This window comes from Micropterus dolomieu, unplaced genomic scaffold, assembly GCF_021292245.1.
Source record: "Micropterus dolomieu isolate WLL.071019.BEF.003 ecotype Adirondacks unplaced genomic scaffold, ASM2129224v1 contig_13382, whole genome shotgun sequence".
Classification (NCBI taxonomy): domain Eukaryota; kingdom Metazoa; phylum Chordata; class Actinopteri; order Centrarchiformes; family Centrarchidae; genus Micropterus; species Micropterus dolomieu.
The window spans coordinates 3392-17671 of record NW_025742368.1 but is presented as its reverse complement, the minus strand read 5'-3'; the positions used below and the strand labels follow the sequence as shown (position 1 = coordinate 17671).

At 42.3% G+C, this 14280-nt stretch overlaps 1 protein-coding gene across 2 annotated transcripts; it reads left to right on the top strand.

Moving 5' to 3' along the window:
* The first annotated feature begins 7424 nt into the window (after positions 1-7424).
* On the top strand, positions 7425-14013 carry LOC123966417 (Golgi-associated plant pathogenesis-related protein 1-like). 2 transcript variants are annotated; one of them, XM_046042582.1, is made up of 7 exons: positions 7425-7651; positions 7993-8448; positions 11355-11381; positions 11558-11767; positions 12344-12421; positions 12695-12844; positions 13778-14013. In XM_046042582.1, exons 3-7 carry the CDS (start codon positions 11375-11377, stop codon positions 13780-13782), a joined length of 450 nt encoding a protein of 149 aa, XP_045898538.1. In that variant the 5' UTR covers positions 7425-7651; positions 7993-8448; positions 11355-11374; the 3' UTR covers positions 13783-14013. The 2 variants fall into 2 exon arrangements, with proteins under 2 accessions (XP_045898538.1, XP_045898537.1); XM_046042581.1 differs by lacking the exons at positions 7425-7651; positions 7993-8448 and adding an exon at positions 10913-11154.
* The last annotated feature ends 267 nt before the right edge of the window (positions 14014-14280 follow it).

Below are 14280 nucleotides of genomic sequence, written 5' to 3'. Positions count from 1 at the left end.
AAAATATCATTATTTTGAAAACATCCTTAATGCTACATATTACAAAACTACAGACCTATTGTCATGTACAATACAAATGTATTATTGTTTTACAATAACTTACCAGTGATAGTTCATGTCTCTGCTCGGTGAGCTTCCATCACTGTCCATTGTTGAAGACAGGGACATGGCATTAAGGGGAGGGGACTGGGAACTTGCATGCGAACTACTGTTGGATGTGACCGATGGCATGCTGATGGGTGCTGTAGGAGCACAGGGAGTGACCTGATCTTGATGGCCTGTTTAGTAACTTTTCCAGTGTGCTAACATTAAATGAGTGCTGGCCAGAAAAAACTCACCTCAAATGGCAGTGTAATATGAGTCTGGGGAATAATATACACCTGTTTCTGCTTCTGCCAAATGCTGTCTTCACCTCCTTCAGTGTATTTGCCTGAATTTTACTCAGAACCCTGGACTTGTCAGCTCTTGCAAGATGAAATCAAATTACATTCAGGCTAACTGTGGGAAAGCTTAATAACAGATAACAGATGTAATTGTTAAACTCTGGGAGAGTCCAGGAAAGTTGGACATCCAATAGCTAGTCATATTCTTGTAGTGTATCTGTGAGACAGGAGCTGGGGAGTTTTAAATTTCTTTACTCAACTTAATTATCGTTTTTTTCTCAGTTTGCCTTACTTAATAACTTTGAAAAACAGACTTCACTTTATTTTGGTTACTTGGTTATGCTGGAATTTGAACACATGTGAAGCACCTTGTTATTTTGTACAAAAGGCTCTATACAGGACAATCTGATTGACTGGTTCTACAGACTTAATTTCCTCTAATATTGTAATCATATCACTATGGCAATAGTCAAAATAATCACATTTAGAGTTCAGATATAAATAAACGTCATATCCAACACTGTCCAATCCACAGCAATGTTGACGAGTGTGCATTCTGTGTGTAAATAAATAAACTCATAGTGCATGTTTACATTCAAAACAAATACAGTAGGTACATTACCTAAGCCCACTCTGGTTAGTTTACAGCATTCTGCATGAGGTGGAAGGACAATGTGGTCAGCATTTGGCAACAGGAAGAGCTTTACTCTCCAAACTCCAGTCGTCCTATTTGCAGGTGCTTGTGTTTCTATACAAAAACAGTGTTACATATTGTTTCCTCTCAGGCATTTTTGTTTAACTGTTTCACTTCACTGATTAACTTTGGCCAGGAGGGAGAACAGTTATGGATGACTATATAATTATCTATTTATATACCTATTTGACACTAAAGGTATATTAAATACTATATCTGTACATTGTCATGTTATCTGATTAACATTCTACCATTAATTGATATATATATATATATATATTACTAGTTTTTTCCTAACTTAACCTTACTTACTGTAACTTACACAGCAGCTAACCAGCTGTTCTAGCTAATGCAAACAGTTTCAGCTTCAACATTAAGTGCAAAAGATCACACGTGAAGTAATTGGGAGCCACTTGCAAGTTAGCAGACACAGTAAAAATGAACCCGGTAATGTTAAACTTTGCTGTAATCAGTGGCGGATACAGAACGTCATTAATAGGTGGGCCTGGTGAATATACGAAGGGGCCTCGGTTTTTTAAGCTTATATACACGACTGATAAATATGTCAACTATAGCAGATCGGTAGTGAATTTAAATAGGCCTATGCCTTGTACTCATGTCAGTCAGCCCTCCCGCCTGCTTTAAACCTGAAGGTGATCTATTAATCTGTCATTATACGCGATACGCATGTAGACTATCACAACATTAAGTCAGTGCGCACACGGAGAGTGTGTGGTCGACTCGTGAAGATAAAAATTCACAGGAGAACGAGCTGATTCAATGTTTTAAAAGGAATCATGACATAAGAAAACAGGTGTGCTATGGAAATATAGTCAGCTGTATTTCGAGACACAGAGCCAGAAGTGCATTCACAAAACGTAAACAAATGTCAAAGCAGGAGACAGTGAACATTACAACACAAAAAGTGGGCCGCCGCCCCGGCAGAATTACACAGATAACAGCATGGCAGATGACGCCACACATAAAATAATAAACAGCAACAGATCTAACATTGCATAAAACACGTTAAACGAGTTGCTACACCCAAACTGAACATGAATAGGCTTTTAATACCCTAGTAATAAAAATTTATCGAATCAGACCATCCTTTCAGAAACAGCAGTAATGCCACGGCAGGCCAGCATAAAAAAAACACAGTGCTGTGTAGCCTACCTGAGCTCTGAACCAGGCGGAGTCTCCCGGGCTTTGAGTTGAAAATGTTGATTATGTCATCATAATCCGAACTGTCAATAAGTTATCTTTCAAACGACAGAAGTGCCAAGTTGTTCAGGCGTCCAGTCAGCATGGATGATCTCGTTTGGCACGTCTGAATCCTGTTTGTTGCAGAGAAAAGTCTCTACGTTGCAGGATGTTAAAGGCAGTGTTATGATGGCCCTCAACAAACGATTGATGTTGGGGAAAATGTCGGCAGGGCAGCTATCCAGTACTTCGATTAATGTGGGGAAGTTCTCCTTATCCATTTTCCGTCTGATGTGCTGGATGAATACTGCATGTTCAGCATCAGCAATGTCAATGCCATACAAAGCACACGGATCATTTAAAATGTTTTTCACTCCAAAAGTGGCAGTTCCAGGTGCGAAAGAGGCCGAGGCTCTCATTACACCGTAGGTGTCGTCTTTAAACCTGCAGTTTAACTCTGTTATCTGTCGGTCAATGATGCAGTTCCACAGGGCCCTTAAATCCTCAGTGCTTCTGACAGCCGAGGTCTTTCCCAGCGTTGTGGTCACAACAGAGTCATGAAACTTTGAAGGCAGCTTGCGTTCACAAGAAGCAACCATGTCCCAGTTAGCTATCTCGTGCTTTTCCATCAGCTCTTCTGTCAGCCTGTGCACTTCAACAAAGTCACCCTTCGAATCATCTCAGAAAGTTGCATATGTAGCTTTAAGTGTTTCAATAAGTGAAATACAGTCCGTCACACACAGCGTTGAGCTCTGCAGCCCCTTGGTGGCAAAATCTCTGTTTTCAAACAGTTTGCAAAACGTTAAAAGCATGAAAACATACTTTTTCGTTTGCAACTGTTGCAACAGCTGGTCTGCTTCGATTTTACTTTGTCCACTAGTTTTGGAAAATCCAGTAGTACTTCAAGCAACTGCAAAATCTTATGCACTGACCCTGATTTTGCACTCCATCTGGTATCACACGTACGCTCCAGCTCCATAACCTGGCGGTTGGGATGCATCTCCCTTTGTACCTCCACCAACCGAGAGTGCCGGTAAAGAAGCTGTGTATTTGATTCACAGTGTCAAAAAAAGTACTCATGTCCGGACACCTTAGCACTAAGTTTAGCCAATGAGAGTTGCAATGCACATAGATGGCTTTAGGAAATGTTTCTTTCAAAATAAACTGTACCCCTTCCTTGTGCCCCGACATGACCGATGCTCCATCGAAACAGAACCCGACGCAGAGAGCAGGATCCAGTTTGAGTGGTTGAAGGACCTCCAGGATTTTCTGTGATATCCCTTGCGCCGACAGATCTGCGGCCTCAACAAAGCCCACCGCCTGTTCTTTGATGATTCCTCCATGTATGAATCACACACACACTGCAACCAGCTCATGTTTAGCTAAATCCTTATACTCATCCGCAAGTATGGCAAAATATTGCCCATGCAGTCCAGTCTTTATTTTACGGAGTAGGATCGATACTGCAGCTTCAAGCAGCTCATCCTGGATGTGGTGGCTCATGAAGGTGGCATTTCGGGGCAGCTTGTTCAGTCTATTTTCAATTTCCGAAGCATATTTTGACATGAACTTGAAGAGCTTGGCACATAATATGGCAATGTCCAACACAACTTTAACATGCTCCCTGTTTCGCTCCACAAATGACGGGGTGTCACCGTACAGCTGGTTCACAACTGTCCCGCAGCTTTGCGGTGCATGACTGACCATGTATGATTTTTGCTTAGTTAGCGCCACAGCATGGGGCTTGCTTGCTTCATGTTTGTCGCAGGCTTCTCTGTGTCATGCGGTGTGTGTGGTGAGGCAGGAGATAAGTGGACCCAAAAGCAGACACGGAAACAGTCAGGTACAGTTCAAAGAGTCCGTGGGTACACAGTCCAGAGTAAGCAGGGGAAAAAACAGCGGATGGACAGGGACAAAGAGGATATCAGGCGGGTGGCCTGAAGGCGGGGCAGAGGGAGAACAGGGACCAAACAGTTCACAAAAAGTCCCGGAGGACAACCCATGAGGCCGGGCAAACCAGGGGGGAAACACAGCTCAGGAGGTCGTTCCGGAGGACGACCCAACAGGCCGGGCAGATCAGCAGGACTGAACAGTTTGGAGGGACGACCCGGAGGTTAACCCAACTGGCAGAGTTCCGTGGGTTGGCAGGAAGGCAAACACGGAGGCTGAAAACCCACTGGAGGCCAAGCAGGAGGCCGGCAACGATGGTGAAACCTCCCCGGAGGTCCCAGCAGAGGTCGCAGGCGACGGCGGGAGGCCACCAGAGGCTGACGGCAACAGTGAGACCTCTCCAGAGGTCAGGCAGGAGGCCTGCGGCGGGGACAGAACCTCTCCGGAGGTCAGGCTGGAGGCCGGTGTAGGGGGCTTGGGACCTCAGGAGACAGAGCTGGGCTGAGGACCACGGACAGAGCTGCTGGGCTGAGGACCACCGGCAAGACAGCTGGGCTGACGACCACCGGTGAGACAGCTGGGCTGATGACCACCGACTCGACACAGGAACCTGGAGTTGGCTGGTCCACCAACGGAGCTGGTGTTGGTCGGACTACCGACGGGGCAAGAGGAACAGGAGTCGGCTGGACCACCAACGGAGCTGGTGCTGGTCGGACCACCAATGAGGGAACATGAGTCGATCGGACCACCGGCGGAGCCGGTGCCGGTCGGACCACTGACGGAGCACAAGAAACAGGAATCGGCCGGGCCACCAACGGAGCTGGTGTTGGTCGGGCCACCGACAGGGCACGAGGAACAGGAGTCGGCTGGGCCACCAACGGAGCTGGTGTTGGTCGGTCCACCGACGAGGGAACAGGAGTCAGCTGGAGATCAGGGAGGCTGCTAGCAGCGCTAGCAGGCTGGGGATCAGGCAGGTGGGCAGGCAGGAGGCTAGCAGCGCTAGCTGGCCGGTAATCAGGGGGTTAACTGGCTGACAGCTAGCTGGTTGGCTGACTGGTTGGGGATTAGCAGTCCTTGGGCTCTCTGGCTCTAACGCCAAGTCCATCAAAAAAGGGACCAGAGAGCTAGATGTCCAGGAATCTCCAACCAGCCTTGATGCTGTAGCCGACTCGGGTAAGGGAAGATCAGACGGGTGGCTAACGGTGCTAGCCGGCAGGGAATCAGGCAGGCAGCTAGCAGGCTGGGTGCTTGCAGGCCGGGACAGGAAGAAGCCTCCCACCATGCAGCTAGCAGGCTGGGAATAAGTCCTTTGGGGGTTAGCAGGCCAGGGAACAGACGGCCTGAAGCTAGCAGCGCTGGGAACAGGCACACCTTCACACACCTTCTGTTACAATTCAGAACTGTCCCTTTAAGGCTCTCCAGCACACAATCTGAACATTGACCAATCAAAATCCTTGTCCCGCCTGTTCCATTGCATGAAGCAGTTTACATGTTAACTAGTGAGTGCAAAATGTCGACTAGTTAACTAGTTAACACCTCTTTTCACCTTACTAGTTAACTAGTAAGGCTTAAAATGTTTTACTAGTTAACTTGTATGTCTACTAGTAGGACTATTCAATTCAATTCAATTTTATTTATATAGCGCCAAATCACAACAACAGTGTGCCACTCAAAAATTCAAGATGGCAACCATTTTCAAGATGGACACCATTTCTGTCAGAGCTCAATTTAATGTGTTATGGAAGGTTTTGTTTAATAGAGTCAACGTCATTACACAACCAGGGCACACTGGTAACTTCACTGCTGTGGAACTCAGCATGGGGTTCAGTGTCAGCTGATCTAGTTTTACTTACACTGTAGTTATTGAGTAGTAGTAATAGTATAGCTAAGTTTAGTGTCCCAAATGCTGTCTAACAGCCCCTCATCAATTAGCTAGTAATAGATGTAGTTAGATAGCCGCACCTGAATTGACAGGTTGTGTCAGCAAGGCTGATTTTGTTCTTACTAGTTAACTATTGGAAGGCATTTTGTCAAACTAGTTCGGCTTTGCACTGAACTAGTAAAAACTTTGATCAAACTAGTTTGAATTTTTTCGAATTAGTCAACGACTTGACCGAACTAGTTTGACAAAAATGCGCACTAGTCGACGACTTGATCGAACTAGTTTGACAAAAATGCGCACTAGTCGACGACTTGATCGAACTAGTTTGACAAAAATGCGCACTAGTCGACAACTGGCTGATGGTGCGGGGGACTGGGATGGACCTACATAAACTGCTGTGGGGGCAGCAGGTGAGACTGCATATCTGATGGCTGACGGTGAAGTAGTGGGTGTGGCCATCGGTGGTGTGGATGATGAAGAAGCAGGTAGAGACTGTGAAAGTGTCCCAGGTCCATCTGGTGGAGATGTTTCTGGCAGAGTTCGAGTTCTTTCAGGTTCTGAGATCTTGACGGACAAAACAAACAGCCTGTTTAGTAGCTGTTATCAGTGGAAGTTTTTCCTTGCCTCTGTCGCCTAGTGCTGCTCTTGGTGGGAATTGTTGGGCTTCTGTAAATAACATCACAGAGTACGGTCTAGACCTGCTCTTTTATGAAAAGCCTCTGAGATAACTGTTGTGATTTGGCGCTATATAAATAAAATTGAATTGAATTGAATTGAATTGTGCTAATATTAAATGAGTGCTGGCCAGAAAAAACTCACCTCAAATGGCAGTGTAATATGAGTCTGGGGAATAATATACACCTGTTTCTGCTTCTGCCAACTGCGGTCTTCACCTCCTTCAGTGTATTTGCCTGAATTTTACTCAGAACCCTGGACTTGTCAGCTCTTGCAAGATGAAATCAAATTACATTCAGGCTAACTGTGGGAAAGCTTAATAACAGATAACAGATGTAATTGTTAAACTCTGGGAGAGTCCAGGAAAGTTGGACATCCAATAGCTAGTCATATTCTTGTAGTGTATCTGTGAGACAGGAGCTGGGGAGTTTTACATTTCTTTACTCAACTAAATTATAATTTTATTTTCTCAGTTTGCCTTACTTAATAACTTTGCAAACAGACTTCACTTTATTTTGGTTACTTGGTTATGCTGGAATTTGAACATATATGAAGCACCTTGTACTGTTATTTTGTACGAAAGGCGCTATACAGGACAATCTGATTGATTGGTTCTACAGACTTAATTTCCTCTAATATTGTAATCATGCATGCAGTGATGTACATGTTTTATCTCTGACGCTTTACAGAACGGTCAAGATGATCCACCAGTTCACAGACGGAATGAATGCATTTGGGAAGTTGTGGGACCTGGTGAGGAAGAACTGGATTTCCTTCCTGCCTTTGTTCACCAACATGCAAGAGCCCATGTCAAAGGCAGCCTTCAAGGCAACTTCAGTTACAACTACAGCAGGAGAGGCAGCAACCATCGCGAGGCAGAAGAGGACACCATCTACTGCTGGGAGATGGTGCTTAACATGATTGAAGGTACGTTTTATTCCTTTATGAAAATGTTAGAGAACTAATTATGAAACACTACACAAACATCCATGAATGTGCTGTGACAGAAGGAAAATACAAAGTGTTATTATTTTACCAATTTAGGAAAATGAAAATGATCTTACTGCAATGCAGCCAAAGCCATTAAAACAAGGGGCACGTACAAATTGATCAAAAGTACCTTTTGTCTCAGAAGTGTACTCAGAAGCCAGTCAGGTTTATATTCTCTACATTTGTGATAAAAGGAAATACAGTCCTGATCTTGTAAAGTTTGACATTTGATTTTAGAAATGCAAATGTCACTTAGATGCTTATGTTTTTTCTGGCAGATAAAGTGACTGAACTCAAATTCGAAGACCTTCTGATTTTCATCACTGGAGCAGACAAGGTTCCTCCCCTGGGCTTTCCCAGGAAGCCCTCCATCGACTTCTATGAACAGGAGGCAGGCCTGCGCCGTTTGCCCTTCGCATCTACCTGCACAATGTGCCTGTACCTGCCGAGAGGCGTCAGTCAGTCAGAGGAACTGCATCAGATGCTTTTACAGGCCACAAGAGACTCTTTGGGATTTGGAAAGGTGTAGTCCATGTCAGGCATGTTTTCAGGAGCTGTCAGTGGTAATGAGTAAAGATTACTATCGTAATCTCCTTTTCCCACCACTCTGCCACCCGCTAATCCGCTATCCGTTCAAAACATCGTCGGACTTGCCACTAGCAAGACTGCCCAGCCACACTGCTGAAAAAGTTGCCCGTGTATCATCAGCTTAACACTACTAGTTATTGGGTAAAGTAAGTATTATAGTCCAACACAGGTTGACACAGAGTTTGCTGCTGGAATGCGCAATTTTAATTTTGTGCATGCGCACATAAATTAATGTTCATGCACGTATGAATGCATGTTCACATGCTTTATCTTTTCTGAGCTGCAGCTTGTAAACACCATCTTCCGTCTGAGTTTATCAGACTTAATAATTAGTTGTATTTCACTTTAACATTGTTCAGACAGATCTAGAGAAGCGCTGTGCAGCTTGGTTAGCAAGAGTTTTTTTCTCTTCTTGTGCCCGGAAGGATAATCCCTCTTTATCCTCTCATCAACACTGTAAACACTTTGTTTCACAATATTGGCAGAGATATCAAAAATGTTACAACCAAACCCCCGGTCTCCCCTACAGTATGTACCAGCTACACCATCTGTCTGTTGATGCCAAAACACCAAATAAACACTGAAAACAACAACTAAATAATGCAGCATATGTTGTAAATAGAAGGGTGTTTTTACTAGAGTCTGAGAATGCTTAGGAAATTTTTTGAAGTGTTTCAACTGAGAACTGCGGCACAGTCAAAAGTTGTAAACAGGTAGTTTGTGAGGTATTTTCCTCAAATGTAGGGTAGGTGACATGCAGTAAGTACAGCTTTGCCAGGGAAACAAATGGAGTACTCCGTATACCTTGTTAGTATGTCTTTAGACTGTGAGAAAAAACTTCACAACTCTACACAGAGAGGCCCCAGTCAAACCCAGGACTTCTTGCTGTGAGGCAACAACACACTGAGTCACTGTGATGTTTCAGTGATTTACAATAGTCTTCCATGTAGTGATGATGACTGTATATTGATTTACCTTTGGATCTAGTTCTATTACAAAGAGGAGTGGGGAAAGTGAGCAACGATGTCTCGTCTCCAAAATTAATCCTCCGAATAAATTATTATACATTTTACCAGTAGACTAATAATATAATAACTTTACAAAATGTCTGTTCTCGAATGGAAATTACACTTGCTTTTTTTCAGTATTCATAGCCTCTGTAGCATAGGTCTATCTGACCGACAGACACTTGAACTGATGATTTTAGGTTGATTGGAAATCTCAAAACCAACAAGAGCTGGTTACAAAAACACAAAACAACAATATATTATTGAGGTGAAAAGGTGCCACATTCACATTTAAAGAGGTTACTTCCCCAAACAAAGACACAAAGAGGAAGGAAATCATGACTCAGCAGGGATGTTCTTAGATGAGAAACGTTGATCTACAAGAGACACAGATCTGAAAGCAAAACAGAATGCCTGAGAGCTGCACAGCATTATATTCTGTAATAGTTAGGCTATAGATTTTTAATTGTCACCTGCCACCTGAATTTTGTGTTTCTCTTTATAAAATAAATAAAAAATCACCAACTGGTACAGAAAACTTCGTCAGAATGCAGGAAATAAAGTCTTTAATACTCAAAATTTTTATATAATTTAGCATCAAAGATTTCTTAAAAATAGTGGTAAAATCTCTCGTCCCGTGAACCCAATCTCGAATGTTGTCTCGTCTCGTGGGTTAAGTGTCTCGTCCCACCCCTAGCAACAAGTAAAGCTATCTTTTAATCAGCAAACTCTGTAAATCGCAGAGAGTTGGGGCAGAGCAGTCAGGGGACATGAGAAACTTTAGGACACCTTTACAATGTTGCCTTTACAGACGGCGTAGGACATAAGCAGCGAGACAGCTGACTTCCGATGTTGACAGAGCAACTGTCAATCAATCGAACGAGAGTCATCAAGACATTTCACTCAAAACAACACATTCCGACCACAAGGTCAAAACTAGAGGAACAGTCAGGATCGCCTTAGTCAATAGGATTCATCCTCTGGTGGGTGGGGATATGACCTTTTAACTCAATTTACTGATGTATAGTTGCTTATTAATTCTCTAATAACTCTGGAGAACTTCAAGTTCTTTGTACGACTGACTGCTGGCAGGGCACCGAGGTGACTCAAACAGAGTCTTAAAGCTCTCTACTTTACATTTGACATTAAACTAGCCATTGTGGGTTCATGTGCAATGTGATTTTGAATCGATCCACACACATTTACCTGCCCACTGACATGAAACCCACAAAAATGAGATATTCTGCACATTTGCTGGATTTGTGGTAAACATAAGCCTTCCTTAAGGGGCTAGGAACACATTGTTTTATAGTGAGCTAATGAACTTGTGTTTTTCTGAGTTTAGTTCAGGCCTCAACTCGTTGAAAATCCCCAGCAACTGTAGACGATCACTGTTGGAAGGAATCTGTTATTTACTGGAGGAGAGTTTACCACAACCTATTTGTCTGTACCTCACCATGCCTTCACTCATCTGTTCTTTGTTTCCATGCATGCTTTGGCAAAACGTCTGCTGCTCTTAATTGCTGTATTAATTGCTTAAAAAAAACATTTAGTTCCTGGGTGGTAACCCAGACTGAGCAGTAGACATGGCTATTATCTGTGGAATAATAGGGTCACATGATCAAACCCTAAACAAAAGAAAATACCAAAGAACCAGAAAAACAGCACAATATTATCGCATGCACTATGAGTCATTTTCAAAAAAGATGGGTGTCTGTCTCCTCCTATATACGGATGAGGAGGGAGAGGTCTGGCTCATGGATATAAATACTAGCTTCAGACAGCAACAGGAACTGTCTCTTTACAGGACATTCCTCCAGACCTTAGGAAAGCAGCCTGAACCAGGTAAATGCTGGAGATTACTGCAGTCACAGGAGGGAATTTGTGTTTACTACTGCTAGATAAGCTCTCAACTGTATGACATGACTCCTTTCATCAGCACCATGCTATGCAGGAGCACATTTGCTAATATTTGTTTTACAGAATACATGTGGATTTTAATTATTTATTGTTGATTATTTAATTCTGTTCTTATTTCTTTTCAGCCTTCATAACCACAGACACAATGGCAGGTTAGTGCGTTTCTGCTCAGGGATTCTTTTTAGAGGATTGGGATTATCACAGGGCATGATTTATCCTGTCTAAATCCACAATGTTTGAACATGTCAGCCTCAGTAATTGGTGTAAAAAGAAATGTTTCCTCTAAGCGCTGAAAGTTCATCAATTGATAATGTCTTTTTATCTACAGATGCAAGCTTTCAGCAGAAGTTCCTGGAAGCCCATAATGCCTACAGAGCGAAGCACAACACACCACCGTTGACCCTTAGCAGTGAGTTGACGGCTTCAGCTCAGAAATGGGCCGATCACCTGCTGTCAATCAAAACCCTGCAGCACAGTAACACTAAGGACGGAGAGAACGTCTTCTTTAAGTCCAGCTCAGCAACCTTTAAACCGACAGGTTGATTTTAGATCCATCCCCTTTCTTTTCCATCCTTTTTTTCTGCCTAGTCATTCAATCAGACTTGACAGATCACATTCAGTCCTTTATGTAAAGCTGATTTCTTCAGGTGCTAAACTTTCTACATTACATGTTCATGATCGATTAAAATGAGACTGTCATTTTTAAAAGAAGAAATGCCACTTCTCTCCGTTTACAATTAAAAGTTGAATTACTGAACAATAAAACACACACTTGCTTATGTCATTACACTGAGGAGTTTTGCTTCTACAGTATAACTTGTTCTGATATGACCAGTAGCTTATGGTGGCTAATGTTAGCTAACATTAGCAAACTTAAAGACATTCCTGACACAATTTTTTTAATTTATGACTCCTCTAGTGCTACACAGTGTTTTACAAGACACCCTTCTTTGCCATTGTAGTTTGCTGGTTAGCTGAACTGTCCTTCTCTAACTTGAGATTATATTTTATTGCAGAGCAAGTTTGTTTAGGCTATACAACTCAAACCAGAACTACCAATTCAAATGTCAACATCATGTTCATTTTATGTATTTTTTTCTATTTCATGTTTTAGGGAAAGAAGCTGTAGATTCGTGGTACAGTGAGATCAAGAATTACAACTGGAGCAGACCTAGATTCAACAGCAATACTGGTAACAAACAACCCACCTGATTCGTTCCAAAGGAAGTCCATTAATAGACATAGATTTGAAATGTGAAGATGAGCAAGAAGGTTCATGCCATAAGAATGAAAATAAATTAAGTTAGTAATTTATGTTGCTCTGTATACAAATCAGTTTATATCAACCTTATGTTGTCATTTCTATGAATTTAGTTTCATTAAGTTCAATATTGTGCATTAAAGTCAAGCTACAAAAATAGCATCACACTTTGACCTCACTACAGTGCTTTGTTTCTTCCTGCAGGTCATTTTACTCAGGTGGTTTGGAAAGACAGCACTGAACTGGGTGTGGGTATGGCCACTAATGGCAACATGGTCTTTGTGGTTGGGCAGTACCGGCCAGCTGGCAACATGAACATGCCGGGATACTTTGAGAAAAACGTCCTCCCCCTAGGTAACATTTTTGTACCACAATTTTGTATATTTTTTGTCTGAGAAGGCGGGTTGAGTACATTACCTCAAAAGGCTGCAGAAGTGAATTTTACAAGTTTGCTGCTGCAAAGGATGCAAGTTGTATTTTATTTAAATTTTGTGAATTTTATTGCTCAAATATATAAATGCAGCATAATTGTGCATTCAAGTGATGTCAAATTATGGTTATGTCAGATGTTTGCCTAATTTGGACTATGAGACACCAAAGAGTGGTGGAAGTATTTAAGTAAATTTACTCAAGTAAAGTTTTGATGTACTTGTACTTGAGAACTTCTATTTTATGTTACTTCATACTTCTTCTACTCCACCACGTCAGCTATAGTTAGTAGTTACCCTGAATATTAAGGTTTGACACACAAACCATATGATCCACTTCTAAATCAGATGCAGATTGTTGTAAATGTACATCCAAATAATAAATGAAATTGTTAAGAGCCTTGTAGATCAGTCTTAAACTGTTTTGGTTTTAGAATGCAAATATCACAGAAAAAGGAATTCTGCAGCACTAAACTATCAAAGAACGTGTGTAAACTTTAGTTGTGGTTCACGTGGAGGTATAAAAACCTCACTTAAAAAACATTTACCTCCTAAATAACCAGTTTGTGTTGGTACCAAACTTTATACGCACCTGACTTCACCCTCTGGGGTGCATGCAGTGACCGCTGGGGAGAAACCTTTATGTCTTTTTTATTAAACCTGATTCTACAACAGTAAGCTAAATGTCTTCTGCAGATGCTGAATTCTCAGTAATCAGATGTTTCTTCTCATGCAACCACTTTTCAGTCAGCTAGCTGGTGCAGGTTTTCAAATGTTTCCTGCAGCAACAGATTCTCGTGTTTTAGGTTTGTTATTTTAACACTTGCATGCCTCACCAGTATCTACTTTCACTTTCCAGCATAAAGGCTGTGCATTTTACATGTGGCAGAGAGGTGGGTGGAGTGAGAAGAGGAATTCCTGCACACTGCTGTAGATAACCTGGACCATCCCTGCAACCCTCAACACACGACTGATTAATAGGTCATGATGAGTCAGAATGATTTTAATTGTACTGAGGTTCAATATGAAGATTGTTAATGGTTGTGGAGTTGGCTTTTTCAGTTTATACATGTGTTTCTGAATATAAAGCACAAAGTACTAAATTGAAAAGAATGATTTAATGTTGCTCTTAGAATTAAGAATAAATGCCTTGCATAAAAGATATGGTCTCAGCTCACAAATGATTTCATGATTTTGTAGACAGAAGTGAATATAGCTTTCTTCAGAAGGCTGTGTTGGGTATGTGGTGCAGGTAAAGATGGAGGTGATTCAGGGATGGTGGAACCCACTGATGAGCTTCTATATGTTGTGGGTCCAACTCAACAAAACACCAGTTATTGAGAGGGCGCCCACATGATGACC